The sequence below is a fragment of the Haemaphysalis longicornis genome, unplaced genomic scaffold (genome assembly GCF_048455015.1).
Source record: "Haemaphysalis longicornis isolate Haplotype H1 unplaced genomic scaffold, Haemaphysalis longicornis Haplotype H1 scaffold_6, whole genome shotgun sequence".
In the NCBI taxonomy this organism is placed as follows: domain Eukaryota; kingdom Metazoa; phylum Arthropoda; class Arachnida; order Ixodida; family Ixodidae; genus Haemaphysalis; species Haemaphysalis longicornis.
In genome coordinates this window covers 155733985-155759863 of record NW_027526407.1, presented here as the reverse complement: position 1 = coordinate 155759863, position 25879 = coordinate 155733985, and the positions used below count along the sequence as shown (strand labels likewise).

General features: G+C 51.8%; 1 protein-coding gene across 1 annotated transcript; it reads left to right on the top strand.

Annotated features, from left to right (window-relative positions):
- On the top strand, positions 1-25879 carry LOC144143329 (vacuolar protein sorting-associated protein 4B-like). The gene is made up of 2 exons (XM_077675098.1): positions 1-317; positions 24787-25879. The coding sequence occupies exons 1-2, from the start codon at positions 1-3 to the stop codon at positions 25877-25879; spliced, it is 1410 nt and encodes a 469-aa protein (XP_077531224.1).

Sequence of the window (25879 nt, the reverse complement as noted above, 5' to 3'; positions counted from 1 at the left end):
ATGAACGCCGAAGAGGCGGTCCGGCTGGCCATCGACTACGGCCGTCGGGCGGCGGCCGAAGAGGAGGCTCGCAACCTGAGCGAGGCCTTCCGGCTGTACAAGCAGGCGCTGTTCCTGTACTTCGTGGCGGCCAAGGAGATCCGCGCCGAGAGCAGCGGCTACCTGCAGCGCACGCACGAGTTCATCCGCTTCCTCGGGGCGCGCGCGGGCAGCGCCGAGTGCGCGCCGCGCAGCAGCAGTCCGGCGCCGTCGTCCTCGGGCGCCGCTCAGCAGCAGAGGCTCATCACTCGGAGCAGCAGCCTCAGCCTCTGCCAGCCGTAAGCCGCCCCTGCGCTGCTGCATGCGGACTGAGAAATCGCGGGAGTCGTTTGACAATTTCCCTCCAGCTTGAGTTGGGCTAGTTGCCTGCATGGCATATCGGGGAAAACTGCGCCTGTACTGTCTTTACCTTTTAAGTGAGAGCACTTTAGGCGCTCGCCTTGTCGTCGTAACTAGCTTTAACACTCGATCTCAGGCGACTTCAGGAATCAGGTGGCGCATGGAGATAACGGACCTAACTATATAGAGCCCCATGGCGTACCGTCGTAGCGGCGTCCCACAGAGGCTTCGAAAGCCTCTGACATTCGAAAGAATGTCATAACTTTCGAAAGAATGTCATAACTTATGACATTCTTTCGAATGTCATAACTTGTGGAGACCGGAACTTTAGGCATGAAAAATTACGGCATTTGGCGCCTATAACAGGCACTGAAAAGGGCCATTTAGGCCTTCATAGGCACCAAATATTGTCGTTTATGCACATATAGGCTCAATTCGTATTAACTTGAGCAGGACATTTTGCTACAAATTTATGACTTGCAGTTAGAACTGCGGACACGTATTGTGTGGGAGAGTGATTATATTTTATTCGGGAAAATAAGTCACACAAGAGTTGCTATTTTAACAGATTTACGTGAAATTCAGGGTGATTCGACAACAAAAGAAAAGCTTAAAAGCAATTGTAAGCGACGCCCATCGCAATTATTGGCGGCTTGCAGTTGTACATCATTTGGGTCGATAATTGTGTGCGAAAAAAACAACACTCAACGTTCACCGAAGTTGGAAAAGCGTGCTTGTTCTTAGGGACACTTCATGACCTTATTCCATCTGAAATATCCTTATGTTTGGTGCTCAGAAGCTTCGGCAGCTCTTTTAGCACAGGGAATCCAGGAATTTTATGTCAGACAGAATGGCAGATTGTCAGACAGGAATGGCTCTATCAGGAACCGGTCCTTTGGGGGTTCTGGCGGGTAAGTCCTGGACTTTCGAAATAAGCTCAGCATTCTTAGTCAGAGTGGCGCCCAAGCTCTCAGCTGCGGAAATGCTTTTTGCTAAGAGCGCGAAATAAGCACACAAATGGGCCAAGTCACGTTCAAGTGTAGCGTGGGGTTTATTGTTTATTGTTATTTATTGTCGTGTTTATTGTTTATTATCGCAGCCGAAATTGTTTATTTCGGCTGCGATGCTTCTGTCGTCTGCAATGCTGTTACTAGCACCGGCAAGTGTATTTGTAGTACTTTTCCGCCATTAGCCGAGTTTTTAAGTCGTAGCTATTGGCTGTGGTGGAAGAGGGAGAATCGGTGACTACTGCTGGAAGACAACGGCAATCCGAAGAAAAATCTTAACTGCAGGTAGTTATTTCTTTACAGAGCAGAACGACCTGCTCAGCTCTTCACAGCACCGTTGAATCCCATAGATTCACCGGTGCCGAGGTTTTATTGCGTTAGCAATGGACGGGGCGATGGGAAAAAATTGGCCGCTTATCTGCTCCTTTCGTTGCAAATGTCGTCAAAAGAGGATAGTCTTTGTAGACATTTGCCAAGGAAATGCCCCCTTCGCTTTCCCGCTCACCTCCCATGCTGTTCCTGTTCCGTCGCGCTCATCCCAAGGGAAACACACTAAAGGTTTCTTCAAGGCGATTTGAATTTACCGTGTTCCACTGCTACAGGCGGGGTTCCTCGATGCCAGCGCCGCAGTACGGCGGAGACGCACGTGAATCGAGGCGGCCGACTTCAAGGTTTATAGAACCGCGTTGCCGTACTCCACGTGTGTTCCAAGCAAAACGTGAAACCTAGCTAGTGGAACCTTTCGTTGCTGTTGCCGCGTGATTTCTCATATGCCGCCCGGAGGTGGCGCGGGCGCGTTGTTCTGCAGTAGATGTTCTAGAATATCATTTGCTATCAAAAAACCAAGCATCGAGGAATTTTTTAATAAAGGAACACTGTAAATATTCCTTGTGTACTAATTTCCTGTCTTATATTTGCGTAATGGCTTGTTCTTGTTCAACAAAGTTGACAAGCATGAACATATAAACCGGGCTTATTAGATGCGACGCATCTCTTGCTCTGAGGCATGTCCCTCCTGCGTCGTCGTCGCGCCGTCCGTCCGCATCCCTCCTCCGTTCTTCTCTGCCACAGCTGGGTGCAACACTCTCACTCCGGCTCATTAGCACACCACAGCTGGCGCGCTTGTTTGTGCGCGCTTCGCTGCGTAACGCTGCATTAACAACTGCTCCGGCGCGCGCAAGTGCGCGCATGCGCGACTCTCCCTCATTGTCTCCTCTTCTTCAAGCGCTGTGAATATAATCGGGATCGCGCTGCGGCGGTTCAGTCAAGCGCTCGCTCTCGCACTTGACGTGACCTTGCTTGACCGACCATTGCTACAGCAACCGTTGACGGTCCACTTTACTGACCATAAAGCCATCATTCTTAAATGTAATAAAGAGCTTGGGGGTGGTCAATGCCGCTAAAACACGTAGTCTCTCTCATTTCGCGTATGCATGTGCATGAAAAGTAAAATTACGCCCATCGTCCCGCGTCTTGGCGGTGAGCGCGACCACGGGGGGCGCTGCGAAGCGCGCCTCCGTGACGTCGGCTTAGGAATTCTCGCATTTGTCGTCTGCTTCACTCGGGCTAGCTCTCCCTGCTGTTTCTTTGCGCTCGGTTGACGTCTGATGCTTGCGCGCGCGAGATTTTGCATCTGCGTAACTTTTAAATGCAGAGCATTTCAGTAACTCACGATGTCACCCGCGTTGACGTCCGTAGTCCGCACCGCACCCCTCCCTACTATATAAAAAAAAACCATCCGGCGTCAGGTTTCGATCCCTCGACCCTGCGGGCGGAACGCAATGTACATGGTGCTTAACCCACAGCGGCACAAAGCCGACACAGATTGGGAGGCTACGGACGCGCCTTATATTCTTGACTCATTCAAATCACTGCTGACGAGCGTTCTCTCGTCAGCAGTTGCCACAAGTGCAACAACATTACCGTAACGCAAACTACTTAACGTCGTGCGCCCCCGGAAATGCTCTGTATTTGAGCGTGCCCCTCGCGAGGGGAATGTTGACACTACCTCTTGCAGAGATTGAGTGCAACCGCCGAGAACAAGGTCCCACGAGCGGCGCGCGCGCCGTGGACTGGTGGCGCCATCTGTTTATGATAAGAATAGTCTTGAAATCGCAAACTCTAGCTCACGGCGTGAGTTAAAATTTAGTTTTGGATACTGCTACGGAACAAATATTGGCGGCGTCGCCCCATTCCTTACGAAGCCGGTCCTGTGCGGAGCTCGAAGTGTCGGAGCTAGGCGACAGCTTCTGTATTAAGCAATCTTTCGAACAAAGGTAACAGCCAGCTGCTAGTAACCGACAGCAGCGAAACAACAGCAACACCAAAACAAATTCCAGGCCTTCGGGGATGTTGGCTTTGGCAGGAGGCATTATGATCCCCAGTAATCGTACGTAACGTAAAACAGTTTTACAAGCTTGCCGGACGCCCAAAAGTATTGTATCACATCACTTTACGTTTTCATGCAATGAAACCATGCCGACACGCATTATATATGGGTTGCAAAAACTAGACTGAGTTCCCAATAACCCACTGTGTGTTGCTAGTTTTAACCAGCCTTCCAGCCAGTACGGAGTTTTATTGAACAAAACCAGTCATGTCTATGATAAAGATACTGTAACACTATATTTGTTAAAACCTGGAGGCAAAGTTTTGTAGATTTCCCAGAGCCATATTTTCCCAATATTCAGACATGCGTTAGAGCAGAGCTTCACTCAGGAGCAGGAGGAGTAAGAGGAGGAGAAAACATTATTTAACATTAAAAACGAGCTGGTCTGGTGGCGGGGTCCTCAGTCCAGGACAAGAGAGTAAGAGTAATTTTTTTTTTTTCAATTCGTAGAACGCCATCCCGAGTAGACCAGGATTTGTTCTCTACGCCTGGAAGGGTTAGAAAGCAACAAATAGCTGCTTGGAAATATTAATCGGTTTCGATTCATGTATAATATGCACGCATACTATTTAATGCGTTCACTATTTAAAGCCTTCAACACCGTAATCATGTCATAATCATTCGGGCTGAGAGTCAGTTCATTATTATAATGATGGTTACGATAGAAATTCGGAGCACAAAAGCCGCCTTCCAGTAGGGCGCGATCGCGAAGGCGTAGCACCAACCTTCTCATTGTATTTGCATGTGAGGAAACAACGCACGCTGTGGATATGCACCTTCTTGCACGCAGCCATAAAGAAGGACAATTTGTGAAGGAGGGTATGTATGCCATACAGCCAATACAGCCTGAAGAAAATATCCACACAATCTTTGTGAGCCTCCCAAACATTCCCGAGCCTACTAATAAGACGTTTGTGACGGTGCATAAAAATTAATGCGTTTTGCACAGAAAAAAAAAACATTTTATCGGATTCCTACAAGTCAATTACAATGAAAAAAAAATAGCAGACAGCCATTTTATTTCCTGCTGTGCGATGCGCGTCTAAGGGCCCGCTGCTTGGTGCGTAGCATTTTACTGCTCAGTCTTATAAGAGCATCTCAAAAGTACTTCAGGGACCCCCCGCGGTGGCTCAGTGGATAAGGCGTTGCGCTGCTGAGCACGAGGTCGCGGGTTCAATTCCCGGCCGCGGCGGCCGCTTTTCTGATGGAGGCGAAAAGCAAAAACGCCCGTGTGTACGAGATTTCGGCGCACGATAAAGATCCCCAGGTGGTCAAAATTAATCCGGAGCCCTCCACTACGGCGCGCCTCATCGCCTGCGTTGCGTCGGTGCGTTAAACCCCACAATAAAAAAAACGTACTTTAGGGAAGCCTACGCATTCTGAACTCTTATCGAGGAGCTCCGAGCGGTGAACCTCGCGAATAAGCTAGAAAGGGCGAGTTACACACGATCTTCTGGCCGATGCTCTAAAGAAAGTTCTTCTTTCTCTCCTCGTGTGTTGCAAACTTGTGGGGGATGCAGCTTGAAATTATTCAGATGTGTCAGAAGCTGGCAAAAAGAACTGCATTACAAGAAATACACTTTTTAATGCACAGAAGCATCAAAGCGGGTGGTTTCCAGCACAGGCACTTCTGCCCCTCACTAGCGGAGCGTAGCAGACGACAGCGGCGCGAGTCCCTAAGCCGACGTCAGCGCCAGGGGGCGCCACTCAAACATCTCACCGCCAATAGGAACAACCGCATGTGATGGAAATGCATCATACGCGTTCACAACACGTTTCACGCGATTTAGAGAATCAACCCAACGGAAACACCAATTGAACCCCCCGATTCGTCGCATCACACCAGGGTTCCCTCGCGGGAAGATGGGCGTAATTTTTGTTTAATTCGGCTGTGAGTATATAAGACTATTGCGCAGTAAGCATTTTACTTTGGCCGGGTGGCTGAATCGAGTTACAGACAGACAGACAGACAGATATACAGACTGACCAAAATTTCTGGGTTTAAGTAGCCCAAGAAAGACTATCGTCTTTAAATGTTCTCGCTGTTGGTCCGCGGACACAACGGGTCAGAAGGACATATAACTAAACAGCTCGTGTGGACAATGGTGACGTCGGTGAGGTTGGCTGCGGCTCGCTGCGTGCGGGTCTCGGCCGGCTCGGCCGATGTGAGGAGGTCTGGGTGGCGATGGCTTGTGCACTGTTTGCGTTTCTGGGTTTGTTTGGCACGGCTCGATGGTGTTTTTTTGTTTTTTTTTCTTTCTTGCAAACGGGGTGCGACAAACACTTCGTTGCGGGCCTCTGAAGCGAGAACAGTCGGTGCAAAACACCGACTCGATAAACAAAAAAAAGCATATATAACACAAAGAAGGCAGTTAAGGGGCTAAAAAGCCCATATAGGCTTATACATAGTCAAAATAGGCATTATAGGCCCAATAAAGTGTTGCTTAAGATACTCCCCTTCCGTTAGTTCATGCTTATATGTCAAATAGGCTTGATACGGACTCAAGGAAAAAATAGGCATTTTGCCTAAACTTCCGGTCTCTAGTCATAAGCTTTCGAGAGAGAGAGAAAAACTTTTATTGAGCGACTGGGGTTAGGGAAGCGTGGTGGCCGCCGGTTGGAGGTCGGCGGCGACGATGGCAGCTCGTTCCACCAAGGCGATCTGAACGCCCGGGTCGGAGCTACCCAGCGCACCCTCCCATTGCTCGTCACGGGTGATTAAAGGGAAGGGATTGGATGGACAGGCCCACATAGAGTGGGGAAGTGTGGCGCGCTGGCCACATGCGGGGCAATGAGGTGAGGGGTAGAGGGAAGGGTGGATGTGATGGAGCACCGCCCTGCAGGGAAAGGATTGAACCTGCAGAAGTCGCCAGGTACGCGCTTGCTCATTGCTGAGCTGGGGATGCGCCGGGGGGTATTTTCGGCGGGCGAGGCGGTAATGTGTGAGTATGTCATGATACGCAATTAGGCGGTCTCTGGCGGATCGGGCCCCATGGTAAGGATCTAGGCTGGCTCCCGCTCGGATTGTGAATCCTCGAGCCGCGTCATGGGCCGCCTCGTTCCCCCCGAGTCCCGAGTGCGCCGGGGTCCATAGCAGTTCTACCGGGGAAGTTGGAGGATTTTGAGAGATAATTTTGAGTGCCAGTGGAGAAATGAGACCACGGGCGAAATTTTGAACGGCCGTCTTTGAATCAGAGATTACGATCGTGGGGGTCGGCCTTTGTGACAGGGCGAGTGCAATTGCCGCCTCCTCCGCCGTGGCAGGGCAAGGGGTGCGAACTGTAAGGGAGCGTAACGGGGGGTCGTCCGGCCGATTCACAATGGCCAGAGCATAAGCATCGCGGTGACGGTATTCTGCCGCGTCAACGTATAAAGTATCTGGTCTTACAGGTAGGAGTCGCTGAAGAGCCTGCGCTCGTTGCATTCTGCGTCCCGCATGATACACAGGGTGCATGTTGCGTGGTACAGGACGGACTACAAGTCGAGCGTGAATAGCGCGAGGAATGGGGTATTTATGAGCGGGCAAAGTAGGGGCACGAATCCCGAGTCGGTCTAGGATGTGCAGACCGGTTGAGGTAGTGGATAGGCGGGCTATTTGTCCTGTCAGGTGCGCCTCCACAAGCTCCTCGGCATTATTATGGATACCCAGACGGTCTAATCTGGCAGTGGAAGAGTACAGGGGTATTTGAAGTGCCGCTTTGTAGGCTTTTCTGATAAGGCAATTGATTTCTTGAAACTCAGCAGCACTGGCATGAAGGTAGGGGAGGGAGTATGTTATTCTGCTGATCACGAAGGCCTGAATGAGTCGCGATCTCTCACTCTCACAGAGCCCATGCCGGCGGTTGGCAATCCTTTTTATGAGACCAATTGTTTGGACAACATGCTTAGTTAATTGGGTAACGAATTGTGTATTGGATCGATTCCGTTGTATAAGGAGCCCGAGAACTTTTAGTGTTTGAACTTCCGGGACCGAATAACCACTAATAGAGATAGAGATATCTGACGTTGTGCGGGCTGCTCTTTTGCGTGGCAGAACGAGCAGCTCGGACTTGTTAGGAGAACATGTAAGGCCTGCTAACTCTGCTTGTTTAACTACAATATTTGCACCTATTTGTAAGGTCTTTTCAATGTGCGCATCACTGCCACCTGTCACCCAGAGAGTGATGTCATCGGCGTACATACTGAAGCGTAGACGGGGAACTTTCTGTAATTCTTTGGGGATATTTAGCAAGGCCAGATTAAAAAGCATGGGTGATAACACAGCCCCTTGCGGCGTAACCTATCGATGGCAAATTCAAGGTGTCTGATGTGATATGTCCGATTTGGAGGATTGCCGTGCGTTCCGTGAGAAAGCTGCGAACGTAGTTGTATGTGCGCTGTCCCGGGTTTACAGATTCTAATCCGCGCAGAATGGCGGTGTGCGAAACTCTATCAAAAGCCTTAGTGAGATCCAAGGCCAGGATGGCGGCCGAATCGAGCCTACTGGGGGGAGTTATCACCTCGCGGGATAGCTGAAAGAGGACGTCCTGTGGGGATAAGCCGGGGCGAAAGCCAATCATAGAATGCGTAAGCGCGTTTGTGGAAGTGAGATGATTGGTGAGACGCGTGAGGATGACGTGTTCGAGGACTTTTCCCAAACAGGAGGTAAGGGAGATGGGCCGGAGATGTTCGATGGAAAGTGGCTTTCCTGGCTTGGGGATGAGGGTGATTTTAGCGTGCTTCCAATCCCGAGGCAGGGTTCCCTGCTTCCAGCAATGATTAAAGTACGCTGTAAGGGCCGAAATTGAACTATCGTCAAGGTTGCGAAGCATTTTATTAGTGATACAGTCCGGCCCCGGTGCCGAGCCGGGTCTGAGTTGGAGGAGAGCCCCCCGCACCTCCGACTCAGTAATATCAGAGTCCAGACTGTCATTGGTGAGACCTTTATACTCTGGTAGGGGCTGTTTTTGACCGGTAGGTACGTATAGGGAACAAATTTTGTCTACGAGTTCCTCATCCGTGCCGGGAAAGTTGTGGATGATTGTGGTGAGGCGGTGATTTTGTTCTGTTTAAGAACGACCGGGGTCAAGCAGGTGTTTAAGTAGGGCCCATGTTCTCTTCATGCCTCGGTTCCCTCTCATTTGGTCACAGACTTGTCCCCACTGATCGCGGGCGAGACGGTCAGCGTGATCGCGGATTTTGTTATTTAATTCTGCCAATTTGCGGCGAAGTTTGCGATTGTGCTTTCTTGCTTTCCACCGGCGCTGTATGCTTCCGTATGCCGCCCACAAGTGTTGCAGACGGGAGTCCACAGCGTCTGATGGAAGGTCAAGATCCACCTGTTTGCTGGCATTGCGCGCGTCCGTCAGTAACTGGTGAACCCAGCCTTCGAGGTTATTAGTATCTATTTCAAGTACGGTATTCTCATCTTGAGTGCGAATATGCCTGCATTCATCCCAGTCGGTGATGTATGACTGCTTGGGGTGCGGCTTCATACGCTGAGCGAGAGTGAGCTCAATCTGAATGATATAATGATCACTACCAAGCGAATGGTCCGTGCAGTGCCAATTAACATTGGTGACGTGATGAGTAAAGGTGAGGCCAGGAGTGGAATCGCGTTGGACGCTGTTGCCGACCCTGGTCGGGACGAGGGGATCCGTTTCTAGAGTGAGACGATGCGCTTGTACTTGATCCCACAAGAGGCGGCCTTTCTTGGTGCAGTGCGAGTATCCCCATGCAGTATGAGGCGCGTTGAAATCACCCACAATTAGGAGCATATATTTTTGAGATTCTTTTTTAGCAAGGGAAAATAGGAGATTAAAATTGTGGCTGTGGGCCTTAGGATTGCTGTATACATTCAGTATGTAAACTCTGGTTGCGGAACGCTTAGTGGGGTACAGGACAACAAAATCATGAGGGATATTAATACTCTCGAATTCAAGCCTTTCGGCTGGGATATTTCGTTGAATTAAAACTGCCGTTTTAGGGTCATGAGAGCTTTGAAAAGCTTTGTACCATGGGAGTTTAACGTTCGTGCCGGTTTCCTGCAATGCTATGATGTCTGGAGGTTTCTCTAGCGTTTGGGAATGCATTTGCAAGGTACTGCGCTTTTGTTTATAGCCCCTGCAGTTCCACTGCCAGACGCGTAGGGACTCTGTGGTGTTATTGAAGGGTCTCGTCATACTGCTGGGCGACAACGGGGGCATACGGAATTGGATTATTAACTCCAGTGACCATCCCGCGAATGTACGAGCGCATTTCTTCGATGTTCGCCTGCAGCGTCGAGAAGCTGGTCTGGAGGGTTTGACAGATATTGGTGTACTCAGTTTTTTGCTCGAGTAACGCCGCCCTGCAAGAATTCTCGATAGCTTCAAATCGAGCATCTATTTGCTCGTCTTGGAGAGGGATCGCAGGGGCGGAATGGGATTCTTCCGTTGTCGCCTTGCGTTTCGGCGGCGGTGAGTTACTGATTGAGGATTCAGCGGCGTTAGTGTCGAGCTTAAGTCGGAGGGATGCATTTTCTCGGCGAAACGCCGCGTTTTCCTGGCGGAGTATGGTGATTTCTGCTCGTATGGCAGCAAGTTCCTTTAGTATATCGGTAGAGGGGTCAAGGGGCGGGAAGGCTGATTGTGACGAGCTCTGAGAGAGTGCGCTAGAGTAGCTCACCTTCTCGAGTTCTTTGTCGGAGTTCGCTTGCTCTGGTGGTGGCTGTGGCTGCTTCCGGACCTTGGAGCTCCCAGGCGGGCTGTAAGTCGAGTCCCGAACCTCTCGGGGTTGTGATCGAGGGGTGTCTGCGAGCCCCTTTTGTCGGGAGTTCGGAGGGGTAGCGGGTTTGCTGCTGCCGGTGGGTCCGTGGCCCTGGTCTTTTGCTGCCATCTGGGCGTAGGTGGGATTCCGTTTGCGCGGTTGGAAACGGCGAGGACAGTCTGCTGAGCCCGTCAGGTGCGGACCCTCACACACAATGCAGAGAGGGAAACACTCGTGGGGGTGTGGCGGGTTCACAGTACCACACGTGGAACACCGGGTGGTTGACTGGGCACTGGGACACACATCCGGCCTGTGACCGGCTTGCCAGCAGAGGGAGCACGCTTCTGTTTTACGACGGAAAGGATTGCATCGGTATACGGCAGATAGCGGACCCAAAAAGGAACTTTCTGGCCATCAAACAAGATTTGCACGATGTTTGAAGTGTTTAGACGTTTAGCACTGAGGATCTTCAAGTCGGGGTTGTAGTTGTGGACACTGTCGAATATTTGCTCGGGCGTGTCTTCTTCCGGGATGTTGAATATTACGCCTGTGACCGTGTTAGCAGGCGCTGAAACGTGGGCTGATACTTCGTAGCGCTTCCCTCGGAGCGCAAGGAAATTAATTGCAGCGTACTTGTGGGCTCGTTCTTCCGAAGGGGTGCTTACCAGAACATAGTTCGATACGTGATGAATGGGGATTTGGTCCATGGGGTTTGCCGCTTGATGCATCACGGTGTCGGCCAGAGTAACTTGGGAGACAGACTTGAGGTCGAGTCCGCCATGAGGGCGAAGAACGATCTTGATGTCAGTGCTTGGCAACGGAAGGGCAGGTGGTTGCCGGTGGAAGGGGCGTTGACTTTTTTTCCGATTCAGTGAGCCGGCAGGTTCGGCTGATCCAGTGGTGGCGTGCAGAGCGGCTTGTCGTCGTCGAACGGCGGCCCATCCGGGTTCTTGCAATTCTTCGGGAGAAATGTCCTCTCCTTGAACGGCGTACTCCATGTCGGGGTATTATCCAGAGCGGTGCGCCAGAGCCGGCGCGGTCTCGTGCAGTCTTGCAACCGGCGAGAGGAGCACGTGCTGGTCTGCCGCCGGCGGGTGATCGCCGGCGTGGCAAGCCTAGGTAGGCTTAGCCAAGTGTTTGGCGGGGGGAAACGTTCAACGATTGGTAACTGACCTTGCGGTGCGCCAAAACCGATGAAGGTGGTATTGCGAGGTTCCCTGGAACGTCGTGGATCCCGTGGCGCTGGTCAGGCCAGCGGTAGATGGTTTTAGCCGCTGAAAAGAAGGGTCGAACACGGAGCCGATGTCACACGCGTATGCATCGCTTGGCCCCCTAGCGGCCTTCCCTAAGCTTTCGAAACTTGTGAACCGCAGGCGCTTGTCATACATCTCCCCGTTGTTTAGCGCAAAGAAAACTCTAGGAACATTTGAGGCAAAATATACGTTATTAACCGGCGTCGCCCGCGTTTATTTCGTTACGAACACTCGTTGGGTTGGTTTTTACGATATTAAGCGAAAAAAAGTGTCAGTGTAACGCCAGCACGAGCGGCAGGAAAAGCAAGCACAAAATTAACAGAACTCCCGCAGGCGCAGTTTCAGGCAGGGGGCGCGCGAGCACTGCAAAGGCGGGAAATTTGAAATGCGTTGGGTGATAGCAGTGAGCGGATGACAGCAATACAGCCGATGTCCCCAACATAAAAAAAAAAAAAGTCACGCCCAACTTTTCGGCACATGACGGCACTATTACTGTTAATTAATCGAGACATTCCGAGTGTTATTTCGCGTAGCTACCTCCGGAGGTAAAACCTTGCTTTGAATTCTAAGTCAAAGTGCCAGGCTGTATTCTGGGCTGCTAATTCGCGTTGTTTACCCGAAGCAAATTTTGCAAGCGCATGAATGGGAAAGTGATCGCTGATTGCACTCTCCAGTACACCTTAAAGTAGTTACTGATATTTATATTAGAAATAAATACATCAATAAGTGTAGCTGTCTCCATCGTAACGCGTGTAGCCGTCTGTGTCAGAATAGAATTGCCATTGGATTCCACCATTAATAAAAAAGCTTCCTGAGCAGGAGATCGTTTCAGGAGGCCGATGTTGGAGTCATCCCAATAATATAATTTGAATTTGTTGTTGTTCACATAGGTGAGGAGGCGGTCCAGAAGTTCAATAAATGTATTTACATCGGCATCAAAGGCTCGGTACGCTACGGAATAAATTGGATTATTTGATATAACGGTTAAGCGTTTAGCTGCGTTGGATATGAAAGAAAAGTGTGAGAAAATGTCGCAACCAAACATATTTTTAAGCAAGATAGCCAGCCCACCTCCATTTATACCAGATCGATTCACAAAAAGGCTTAGATATCCGTCACGCTTGTAAATTTCAGCATCGCACGTATACCTTGTTTCTGTCGATATGACAGTATCAAACTCAAAAGTAAGCTCATCCAGAAATACTGATAATTCGTCTTCCTTGTGTCTCGCCGAACGAATGTTAAGGTGCAGGCAAGAAAAGCGTATATCGGGGTTGATTTCAACTATGTTGCTGACATCACGCTGTAACGCAGTCATCTTTCAAGATAGACTGTTCAGGCAACGAAAGCCTGGCCAGTTTACAAACTCTTTTATACGTCATGTGCACTTCGAATGTGCATGACAGAAGATTTTTCATCTTTTCGCGCATACACCTTGCCACCACGTGTCCAAATGAAACGTCAGTTTTTCGCCTTTTTTCCCGCAACAGTTTCATTGCAGGCCACAGGGGCTCGTTGATGAACACAGGTTCGCTAGACTCGTGGCCAAAGTCATGTATCGGAAGTTTCATTTTTCTTCCCTTCTACAGCATGGTGTCACGCTTTGAACGGCATTTGAACTGCTCGACAAGGTTTGAAGTGACATTCGGGTTTTTCGCTGGAACACGGTGGCAGACATCAATATCTGATTCTGAAATGGGCTCGTTTACAAGTCTACCGATCTCGCTGACTGTTTCAACAAGGTTTTCATCCTCAGCGAACGGTAAACCCTTCACTCCAAGGTTACACTTCCTGGAATATTGCTCCGAGGCAGTCATGCGTTGCTCACGCTGAAACACTTCTTTTCGCAGAGCTTCGCAGTCCAAAAGTAGTTGTTCGTTTTTTTTTTTTGAGAGATTTGTTTTCCTTCGCTAGCTCGCTTCACTCCTGCTTAGCTTTTTCGAATTCCACATTCCACACTAAAGAAGTCCATGCTTGGCTTAAGTTCGCGGATTTCTTTGCGTGGGCGTCACGCTCCAACTTTTTCTTAAAGACATTCGTTTCTTTTCTCAACTCATCTTGAAACCGAGCAGGGTCAGCCATGGTACGTTACAGGAGTATGGTGTGCAGACTTGCAGCACTCAGAAGTTGGCAGCAGTCGAGGCAGCAAGAACAAAAATATTTTCGGCTGAGGAAGGAAGTGTAGAAAAATGTCAACCTGCAAAGATAGCAGGCGTCGATTCTCCGTGCTGCCTCCGCCGTGCCAAGTGACCATACCTCTGAATCACAGCCGTCTTTATAGCGCTCGCTTCCCCTGGCGGATGTGATGCCGGTAACTTGCTTGCGCTGTCACCGACGTTCCTTTCCCGCAGCGGACGCTTGAAGATGACAGTCGCCTCGCCAACGAAGATCTCGAAAAAGCTGCAAAGATAGCAGGCGTAGCGATTACGTCGATTGCCCATGCTACCTCCGCCGTGTCAAGTGCCATTAAAGGTCGCGCTTGGGGTGTGTCTTCCACAAGCTTCCCAAAATAAAGTACCTGCCATGGGTAACTCTGTGGGCCACCCATTGCAAATGAAGGATATGCCATCTCCCCAAAATTACCCAGCTAAACTTGTGTTCAAGAGAAAAAAAAATAGGCTAAAAGTCGTCTTTTTAAAAATGTGGTGATAGCCTTATAGCAGCACAGAATTTTCGGAATGCTTAACATAAGGTTTTGAAATATGGTTAACCTTCCATGTAAAGGATAGATACGGGTTGTCACGGCTATCATGTACCAATAGTTTTAAAACGAGCAATGACATTACTCGAAGAAAACGTTGTGCATAATGCTTCCAGTACAGTAAACTAGCAGCTAGCAATTCTGCTGTTAATTGCAATTAATTAATTAATTGTAATTGTCTAGCTGGCTAAGTACTCTCTCAATAATTAAAGTCTCAATGAGGCACTCAATGAGGCACAATGAGGTGCCCACAAGAAGCATCTAATTGCGGTATTTTTAGCGACGAACTAATTGCGTTCTCATTTATTTTGGCTGATAAAGAAAGCCCCCGAAACATACCACGTGACGCCGCTCCAACTCGCTTCATAAACCAGCGTCCTCAAATAGACTGATTGAAAGCAACCGCTTTGCCTGTAACACGCTCGAAGAGACTGCGCATCACCTTGATAATGGCATGTGTGAAATGAGCAGCAACAGCAAGTTTCGTGGGGCGCTTGTAGCAGATAACTTAAGTTTGTTACTCCAAACAGATAAGTATCTTAATATATACACTAGAGAGGAATCTGGCGCTAGTGTCTGTGCGGCTCACATCAAGGCTGTCTGTGTCGTCATGGGTAGCAAGTATACCGTGCGCTCTCCTTAGTTTCACCCTTCGCTTGGATTGAAACGTTTTAGTGAACGTAAATTCAAATGCAATGCTGCAAAAACGTAAAGTAGAGTCTGTAACTACATAAATGCCAATTGAAACACGCTGCTTTAAAGCTAAATGAATAAAATGTAAAGCGTGTTTTTTAATGAGAATCTGCCAGTACTTACTGTTCTGCAGACTAAGCTGGTGCTTAACAATAATGTAATATTACAGAAGAAACTCATAACGATGGAAATTTTGAAAACATTTCAAATATTAATTTTTTTTTTAAGAACGCAGGAAAGTGTACCAATAGGTACACGACAACGAGCACCTCGCCTCCGCGGTCTTTCGTTCGTGTTTTCCTAAAAGACCATCTGCTACAAATTTCGCAACGACAAATTACCCGCTCTTTCAACATGTCAGGGCGCTATTAACATATGTGCTGCTACTGCGAAAGAGAACCCAGAAGCGCATTCTTCGTATTACAAACTAACGTGTCTACATTCTGGGCTGGTACTTATGTAAACGGTCGTTCGCCGGCACTCGTCCTCCCACTTTGCTTATAATGAAGCACAGCCGTCAGAGCATGAACTAATTGAGTGAATTTCAAGTTACCAAGCCATGCCAGAGAAGCGAAGTGGCAGAAGCGAAGCGCATCTCGGCAATTTCGGTCGGAGCGGCTGTCTCGTAGGCATAGCACTGCATAGTGAAGCAAGCAAGCCTAAGACGACGCTTAAGAATCCGACAGGCATACCAAGCAAGCAGCTGGGATCTTTCCCAAAGGCCGTAACCCCCCACGCCTACATGGGTTCCCAGGCGTAATTTCCTCTCTAGTATACTTACTACGAAAATCTATGGCAGATAAGGCACAAACTCGGTCGCGATTTCTTCTTTCTATTCTTTTTTTCGTTCTGGCGAACTCAGAAAGAGCCTGTTCGAGGGCTTTGCTTTACGATGCGGGCGGGAGTGCCGTCACGTGGTTTTTGTAGCGTGAGCTACACTGGCCGAGGTTGAGCAGTTTCGCGTGGCTCCTGGAGAACCGTGCTGCGCTTGCGCGAGGAGCAGTGACGCCACACGGCGCACAGAACGTTGCTCGCTCCCCGGCGTCTTTCACACATCCCACGCGCCCAGCGCCTTCGCCGACCTCAGTTCCGCACGTGGCGGCCCAGTCCACTTGATGATCACGCGAGGGGTGGCTGGTTGTGCAACCGATGGCTCGGGCGTCGCCGCAACACCGGCGTGCGCCTGTGGAACCAGCTTAGCTCTGGGGCGATTGGTGACGCTGCGCCGGAGCTGCTTGATACATATACATGCGTCACATAATGTGTATGCCATGTGTGTGTCATTGAAGCAGCAGTAAGCATGATAATCAAGACAATCCTAGACAATCAGGAAAGCTAAGAATAACTAGCTGAACCTCAGCTCGCGCTACCTATATCCTGGCATAGCCGAGCTAAGCCACTGCTAATTTTTTTCATATTTCGCGGCGTTTCTTTATCAGTCTAAATAAATGAGTCAGGAATTAGTTCGTCGCTAAACATACCGCCGTTAGACGCCCCTCGTGGGTACCAAAATATCTTCATGGGAACTTTAATGATAAGGACAGTACTTCTCGAGTAATATAATTAATTGCAATTAATTAGATTTCATTAACGAGAAATTACTGCCGCAGGCTTCACTGTACTGAAAACATTGTGCACTAGGTTTTCTTGGAGTAACACCGTTGCTCTTTTAAAAGATCTTGCTGCATGGTAGTTTGGACACCATGTATATTGTCACGAAGCCAAGGACGACGCAGTTGTCTTGCAGGAGAAACAAGTTTATTGGAGCGAACTTGTGCTCCCCTAACAACTCAAAAGAATACAGAGGCGGCGAAGCAGCGGTCAACAAAGTGACTTGCGTCAGCGAGCGTCGCAGAATCGAATGCTCCGGCGTCCGCACTGCAGGCTTTTTATCTTTCGGCGCGCGTGGTTCTCGAAACGTCGATTCACATCGAGAACATAGTAGATCCAAGAAGATTATTCTGGGCTGTTCACGTTAGATCGGAATGCTCGCCCTATCACGACAGATAACACATGCGGCACAGAAAGAAAGAATGGAACACGCGCTTCTCTTGGCGCAGAGATAACACAGACCGGCGCAGCCGGGCGGTAAAAGCAAAACACAAATAAACAAACCCAATGTATGGTTCGCGGCATTACCCCCCCCCCCTCTAAGAGTGCATCGACCCGATGCTAACATAAGCGACAGTCCGAACAAATGAAAATAAAAGTTCGTCATCGTCCGTAGAAAGGTTTTAAGCGAACCACGTGGACGACTTCAGGCCGCGTGTGTCGTCGTGATGTGCCGGAGTCACCATCGGGGATCACTTCGTAGGTAAGTTGGCCAACACGTCGTAGAATCTTGTAGGGTCCAAAATACCGTCGCAGGAGCTTCTCACTGAGTCCGCGTCGTCGGATGGGAGTCCAAACCCACACACGATCCCCTGGTTGGTACTCGGCGTCTCGGCGTCGGAGGTTGTAGCGGCCCGCATCCACCAGCTGCTGGTCCGTTATACGAACTCGAGCGAGCTGGCGGGCCTCCTCCGCACGTTGAAGATATCCGTGGACGTCGGCGTTGAGGTCGTCGTCTTCTACGTGCGGAAGCATGGCGTCGAGCATCGTAGTCGGCCTTCTACCGTAGACAAGCTCGAACGGCGTCAGCTGCGTCGTCTCCTGGATAGCCGTGTTGTACGCAAACGTGACATACGGGAGCACTTCGTCCCAAGTCTTATGTTCAACGTCAACGTACATTGACAGCATATCTGCGATTGTCTTGTTCAGACGTTCTGTTAGTCCGTTCGTTTGGGGGTGGTACGCCGTCGTTCTTCGGTGATCCGTGTTGCTGTAGCGTAATACTCCTTGCATCAGCTCCGCAGTAAATGCCGTTCCGCGGTCGGTGATTAGGACTTCCGGGGCTCCATGTCGCAGCACAACTTGGCTTATAAAGAACTTTGCCACTTCTTGTGCAGTCCCCCTCGGAAGAGCGGCGGTCTCTGCGTAGCGCGTCATGTAGTCTGTCGCTACGACAATCCACTTGTTCTGTGATCGTGACGTAGGGAACGGGCCTAAAAGGTGCATTCCAATCTGTTGAAATGGTCTCGATGGGACGGCGATCGGTTGTAGAAGTCCGGCGGGTCTTGTCGGCGGCGTTTTTCGTCGCTGGCAGTCACGGCAGCTCCGGACGTAGTGAGTGACGTCAGAGGTAAGGCCGGGCCAGTAGTACCTCGCCTTGATTTTTCCAATAGTGCGCGCTGTGCCGAGATGTCCGGAAGACGGGTCGTCGTGGCACGCTTCCAAAATTTCGTCACGAAGGTCCGCGGGGATGACGAGAAGGTAATTCGCTCTTGTTGCGGTGCTGAAATTCTTCTTCACGAGGACGGAGTTTCTCAGGCTGAATGCTGATAAGCTGCGTTTGAAGGTCCTAGGAACGGCAACGTTGCATCCCTCGAGGTACTCGATTATGACGCGTAAGTCGGGGTCGGCACGCTGCTGGGCGGCTAGGTCGCTCTCCGTCACGATCCCGAAGAACGCGCTGTCTTCGTCAGCGTCTTGTGGTGGTGGGTCGACGGGGGCGCGGGACAGGCAGTCGGCGTCGGAGTGTTTTCTGCCGGATTTATAAACGACTGTAACGTCGAACTCCTGCAGGCGCAAGCTCCACCGCCCAAGACGGCCAGAGGGGTCCTTCAAATTGGCGAGCCAACACAGCGCATGGTGGTCTGTTACAACCTTGAATGGCCTTCCATACACGTATGGGCGAAATTTTGAAATCGCCCATATAATAGCCAGGCACTCTTTCTCAGAGGCAGAATAGTTTTTCTCCTCCTTCGACAGACCACGGCTGGCATAGGCGATTACCCTTTCGCAGCCGCTTTGCTTTTGGACAAGGACGGCACCCAAGCCTATATCACTGGCGTCCGTGTGCATTTCCGTTTCGGCATTTTCGTCGAAATGAGCGAGCACGGGTGGTCTTTGCAGGCGTTTTTGAAGCTCGCAGAATGCTTTTTCTTGGTCGTTTTCCCAGCTAAAAGGGGTGCTATCTTTCGTCAAGCGCGTGAGTGGCTCTGCAATGCGTGCGAAGTTTGCGACGAAGCGCCGGTAGTATGCGCACAGCCCGAGAAATCTTCGCACGCCCTTCTTGTCTTTCGGCCTTGGGAAGTTCGCAATGGCTGAAGTTTTTGCCGGGTCAGGTAGGACTCCCGCGGCGTTGACGACGTGGCCCAAGAACTTGAGTTCCCCGTATGCGAAACGGCACTTTTCAGGCTTCAGTGTCAACCCCGACGTACGAATGGCCTCGAGTACAGACTCCAACCTTGCAAGGTGTTCGTCGAAAGTCCGGGCGAATACCACTACGTCGTCGAGGTATACGAGGCAGGTGTGCCACTTAAGGCCAGCTAGCACAGTGTCCATGACTCTTTGAAACGTCGCTGGTGCTGTGCACAGCCCAAACGGCATCACCTTGAACTCGTATAGGCCGTCTGGGGTTATAAATGCAGTCTTCTCTCGGTCTCTCTCGTCCACTTCAATTTGCCAGTAGCCGGTCTTCAGGTCCATCGATGAGAAGTACTTCGCGTGGCAGAGGTGGTCGAGGGCATCGTCGATTCGGGGGAGGGGGTACACGTCCTTTTTCGTGATTTTGTTCAGTCGCCGGTAGTCAACACAAAACCTTAATGTGCCGTCTTTTTTCTTTACGAGTACGACGGGCGCAGCCCAGGGGCTTTTCGAGGGCTGTATAATGTCGTCGCTGAGCATGTCGTCGACTTGAGTCCGGATGGCTTCCCGTTCGTGTGAAGAGACGCGGTACGGTGACTGTCGGGTGGGTCGGGCTCCATCTTCGGTTATTATTCGGTGCTTCGCTAGAGGGGTCTGACGTAGTTTTGCGCTCGACGAAAAACATTCGCTATAGCGACGCAGCAAAGCCGATAACTTGTTCCGTTGTTCTTGCGGTAGCGCCGGATTCACGTCGAAAGGCTGCGGGAGCTTGAAGGTTTCAACGGGTGTGCGCTCAAAGTCGGCGACCGCGATCACGTCACTTGCTTCTTGCGCTTCTTCGAGGAATGCAATTGCCGCGCCCTTGTTTAAATGCTGGTACTCCTCGGTGAAATTCGTAACCAAAATGTGGGATTGGTGTTCCTTGAAGCGCGCAATGCCTCTTGCGACCGACACACCACGGTTGAGAAGCACCCTTTGATCGGTGTCTACGATAGCGTCGACGTCAGGAGCAGCATCTTCACAGTAGACTGCGACCATCAAGCTTGCGCGGGGTGGCAGGGTGACGTGATCATCGGCGATCCTTACAGCTGCACGGATTTCGGGGTTCGATTCCGGCGTCATGGAGTGGTCGGAGGAAAAAGTTATCGACTTCGTCTGCAGATCGATTATTGCGCCGTTGTCCGTCAAAAAGTCCATTCCGAGAATTACGTCGCGGGAGCAGTTGGGCAAAACGACGAACACCGCAGGGTACGTCGTGCCGTCTATGGTGACGCGCGATGTGCACGTTCCACTTGGCGTCACGAGGTGGCCTCCTGCTGTGCGTATGTGCGGGCCGTCCCATCTGGTCATAACTTTCTTCAGTTTAGACGCAAATGGTCCGCTCAACACGGAGTAGTCGGCTCCCGTGTCTACGAGGGCGACTACATCAAAGCCGTCGACGGACACCTTGACGTCGGATGCCGCCTTCCTCGAGTTCCGGGTGCGTCGGGGCGTCGCATCTCGGCTTGTGCGTGTTGACGGTCGGGCACTGTGCGTCGTCGTTGTCATCGTCTTCTCAGCGGACGTCTCGGTGCGGTCGGGTGCGCGTCGCGGCGTATAGCTGTCGTCGTGTACGGAAGTCTCGTCAGGTCTGGGTCGGGTCGTCGGGATGAGGGCATGTTGTGAGTCACTGTCTTCCGCGAGTCGTTGCGTCGTTGGAGGGTTTTCATTTTTCCGCGATCGTGCAACTTTACCTCCAGAAGTTGCATCTTTTAGTTTCCCCCGCGTGGGCTGGGGGACCTTCCACGTGAGAACTCAGCATTGCTACGGTGGTTCGGCGACTGGTATGGGTAGGGTGACGGCGAACGGTTGAAACGGGCTGGTCGACGGCTGGTGTTGGACAGGTACTCTTCGATCTCCGATGGGCGCTGGCCAGTTCGGGGGCGGGGTGCGTCGACGGAGAACCCTCGCAAACCGAGCCTCCTGTAGGGGCAGCGACGGTAGACGTGGTCGGCCTCTCCGCAGTGGTAGCACAGCGGACGATTGTCGGACGTTCGCCACACGTCGGTCTTCCTTGGGGCAGGGGGTTGCGCCGCAGGTGGTCGGGCCGGCGAGAGGGGACGACGGTACGGAGCCTCGTGACGATAGGGTGCAGGTGGGCGAGGGCGATGTACAGCAGCCGCGTACGTCATGGCTTGCGGCTCGCGAGGTGCTACTGGCGTCGTTGAAGTTCCCAGCGCTTGCTGCACTTCTTCTCTAATGACGTCGGTAAGAGAAGCGACTTGTGGTTGCGGCGGCGTCGGGAGCAGTTTCCGCAGCTCCTCCCTCACTATTTCGCGGATAGTGTCGCGTAGTGAGTCGGAGTTGATAGCGCTGGCACCAAGCGTCTCCGAAACCAGCGCATTGATTGGGCGGTCGTACTGCCTCGTTCGGATTTCGAGCGTCTTCTCCATCGCGGCGGCCTCAGACGCGAATTCGGACACGGTCTTGGGGGGGTTGCGAACAAGGCACGCGAAGAGCTCTTGCTTCACACCTCGCATCAGAAACCGTTGTTTCTTTTCTTCCGTCATTCCTGGGTCCGCACGGCGGAAAAGTCGCTTCATTTCCTCGACGATGATTACTACTCCTTCGTTCGGGTGTTGCGTTCGAGTTTCCAGTAAAATCGCAGCTCGTTCTTTTCTCACCACGGTCGTGAAGGTCTTAAGGAACTCGCTTTTGAATTGCGTCCAGTCGGTCAAGGCGCTCTCGTGGTTTTCAAACCAAGTTCGGGCTGCATCCTCCAAGTAAAAGAAAACATGCCGGAAGGTTTCTTCATCGTCCCACCTGTTGAAGATCCGCACGCGCTCCAGCTTCTCCAACCATTCCTCTGGATCTTCAGCGGGGGCTCCCCGGAACGATGGCGGTTCCCGGGGCTGCTGCAGCATGATTGGCGACGTTGTTTCTTGTACCATGGTGTTGGTTGCAGCGTTCCTTTTCTTGGGCCCTTCTGGCATCAAACCGAACTCGGGCGGTAAATCTTGCAGGCGGGGGCTGGCTCTTGTTGGACTGGCTTGGCGGCTTTTCGAGGTTGTAGTGGGCATGAAGGGTGCGTACCCCGCACCTCCACCAGATGTCACGAAGCCAAGGACGACGCAGTTGTCTTGCAGGAGAAACAAGTTTATTGGAGCGAACTTGTGCTCCCCTAACAACTCAAAAGAATACAGAGGCGGCGAAGCAGCGGTCAACAAAGTGACTTGCGTCAGCGAGCGTCGCAGAATCGAATGCTCCGGCGTCCGCACTGCAGGCTTTTTATCTTTCGGCGCGCGTGGTTCTCGAAACGTCGATTCACATCGAGAACATAGTAGATCCAAGAAGATTATTCTGGGCTGTTCACGTTAGATCGGAATGCTCTCCCTATCACGACAGATAACACATGCGGCACAGAAAGAAAGAATGGAACACGCGCTTCTCTTGGCGCAGAGATAACACAGACCGGCGCAGCCGGGCGGTAAAAGCAAAACACAAATAAACAAACCCAATGTATGGTTCGCGGCAATATTAGGCGCAGCCAACGTTTAAACTGTGTATTTTTTGGGCGGCATATAAGAATTTTGTTATGAAGATCTGAGGCCCTGGGGTATTTTATTAAATCCTTCTGTGGTACAGCTGAAGTGTGGCACGGATTACTACGTGATGGACGGATTTTCGCGTGGGATCGCCAAAGAATGCTAAAGCATTATAATTAGGCTGGTGTCAGCGTTCTTCGAAAGACGCTTCAGCAAAAACATACAACTGTAAATTACTGGCTCTAATCCTAGTTGCAGTTATTTGCGGATGTCTCTGCTTTAGGAAGTTCTTCATAAAACAATTCACGGCACAGCTTCTCCAATCCTTGGCACCAAACCAAGCCCCACTTCGCTGAAAGCGTCTCCAGGAGTAGAGCCTGTCCTGTCTTCCGACAAGTGCTCTCGAAATAACTAATGCGACACTGCAGAGCTTCCGTATTCAGATTTAAACGTGATTTGCTTGGACAGAGTTGGATTCCAGTGGGTAAAATGTCGTCGCGTAGCACCAACTGTTGCCTTGAAAGTTACATGAAAGGTCTGTGCTGCACGTGTTTCAACCATCCGAGACAAGTTTCCGGTGCCTTTTGTAGCGTGAGCTACACTGTCCGAGGTTGAGCAGTTTCGCGTGGCTCCTGGAGAGCCGTGCTGCGCTTACGCGAGGAGCAGTGACGTCACACGATGCACAGAACGTTGCTCGCCGCCCGGCGTCTCTAAAACACCCCACGCGCCCAGCGTCTTCGCCGACCTCCGTTCCGCACGTGGCGGCCCGGCCCACTTGATAATCTTGCGAGGGGCGGCCGGGTGTGGAACCGATAGCTCGTGCGTCGCAGCAACAGCGGCGTGCGCCTGTGGAACCATCTTATCTCTCGGGCGATAGGTGACGCTGCACCGGAGCCGCTTGATAAATATACATGTGTCACATAATGCGTATAGCGTATGTGTGTCATTGAAGCAGCAGTAAGCATGATAATCAAGCTAATCCCAGACAACCAGGAAAGCTAAGAATAACCAGCTGAACCTTAGGTCGCGCTACGTATATCCTGGCATATCCGAGCTAAGCCACTGGTAATTTTAAATGCGAATGCATTTCTTAGTCGTGGGTTGTCGTGCTCCGTCGGCGTGCGCCTGCATTCCTCCAGCGCGAGCGCACGTGAGCGCGCGCCTCGTAGTTCTGCCTTCGTCGTCGTCGTCGTCGTCGTCGTCTCGGCGCCGCGGACCCGCGGCGCTCACATCGCGGAGCTCGAGCGGAGTACCGGAGAGTGAGTGGAGAGGATTAGCGCGCTCGGGCGTGTGAGGGCGCTCGCATCGCGGAGCTCGGCGGGCTCTCTCTCCTCTCCGCGCACCCTCTCTCCGCTCGCTGCGCTCGGAATCTATATAATGCAGTGGAGCGCGCGCCTGGCGCCTTGATAGCGATGGAAGTCGGTGAAGTCGAATCCCTCGCGGCAACGATACCGCAAGCACGAAGTGTAACACAATGCAACCTGAGCATTACACCTCCCGCTGGCGGTGACGTCACTGCAGTTGCTTCAACGTCATCATCGGTTGGAGGACTCACACTCTCGTCTCTCTTCATTAAGTACGCCATTAATAATAATTACTCGCACCGCACTCATCGGTGCACCCAATGCATTCGCATTTCCGCACGATCCCCTTCGGGGAGGTGGGGGAATTTTTTTACCCTTAATCTTTTGTATTCCCTTTGGTGTCACATACCTAAATAACCACCCTGGCCCGCACCCTACAGCCGGAGCGAGGAAAGCACGTGCAATACCTGCAGGATGTTGTTGTTGCAAACCGTTTATTTACCAAAGGAAGGCACTAGGAATGCGATGGGCTTTCTGCACTGCTCTCTGTTCATTTGCGTGTTTTTTGCCCCACTGGGGGGCAGTGCGCAATGCCGTCGTAATAGCCCTGCTATCGCACGCAGCTCGCACGGGTACGAGGAGCACAAGGCGTTCCACACGAGCGGTGTGGTGGTGCTGGGTGAGGCCCAAGTGCGTTGGTCCGACGTGTTCGGCCTGGAGGCGCTCAAGCGCGCACTCATGCTGAACGTGGTGTACCCGGTGAAGCACCCGAGCCTCTTCGAGAACGGCCGTCCGCTGTCTAGCCTGGTGCTGTACGGCCCCACGGGCTGCGGAAAGTCGCACGTGGGCAAGGCGCTGGCCACAGAGTTCAACGACTCGACCTTCTTCTACGTGATGTGCCAGCACTTCGCCTCCAAGTGCGTCGTGGGCAACGAGAACCTGACCGTGAGGACCCTGTTCGAGATGGTGCTCAACCATGCGCCCAGCGTCCTCTTCCTGGACGACCTGGACGCGCTCAGCGGCACGGGGGTCAGCGGGGAGACCTCGGGCTTCCTCTACCGCGTCAAGGCGGACTTCCTGAGCCTGCTGGAAGGGATACTGTTCAAGCAGAAGGTCACCGTCATCGGCGCCACCAAGTCACCCTGGGCGGTGGACCCCGCGCTGGCCCGCGTCTTCCGCAAGTGGGTGTACGTGCCGCTGCCCTCGGACGAGACGCGCCAGCTCATGATCATCAGCGGGCTCAAGGACAGCCGCCACCAGCTCTCCGACGCCGACCTCACCCGCCTGGTGGAGATGACAGAGGGCTTCACGTGCGAAGACCTCACGCTGCTGCAGCGCGAGGCAAGGATTGAGGTCAAGCAGAAGCTGAAGGCCGCCACGCATTTCGTCAAGGTGGAAGGATACCGGAGGCCCGGTAGCCCCTCCAGGACCGGCGACTTCCTCACGCCGTGCGCTCCGGACACGCCCGGAGCCATCCAGCTGTCCTGGAAGGAGATACCCAAGGAGGCCCTCCTCGAACCCGAGCTTACCCTCAAGGAGTTCGAGGCGTCGCTGCTCAGGTTTCACGCCTCGGTAACCAGCAGCGAATTAGACAAGTTGGATGCGTTCAGGACCAACCAGGAGTCGAACCTTCACTCGGTTTTGAAGGTGGACATGCGGCCATTCAAGGACGGACAAGTTCAAAATGACGACCCCGACGCTTCGGCCGAAGTCTGA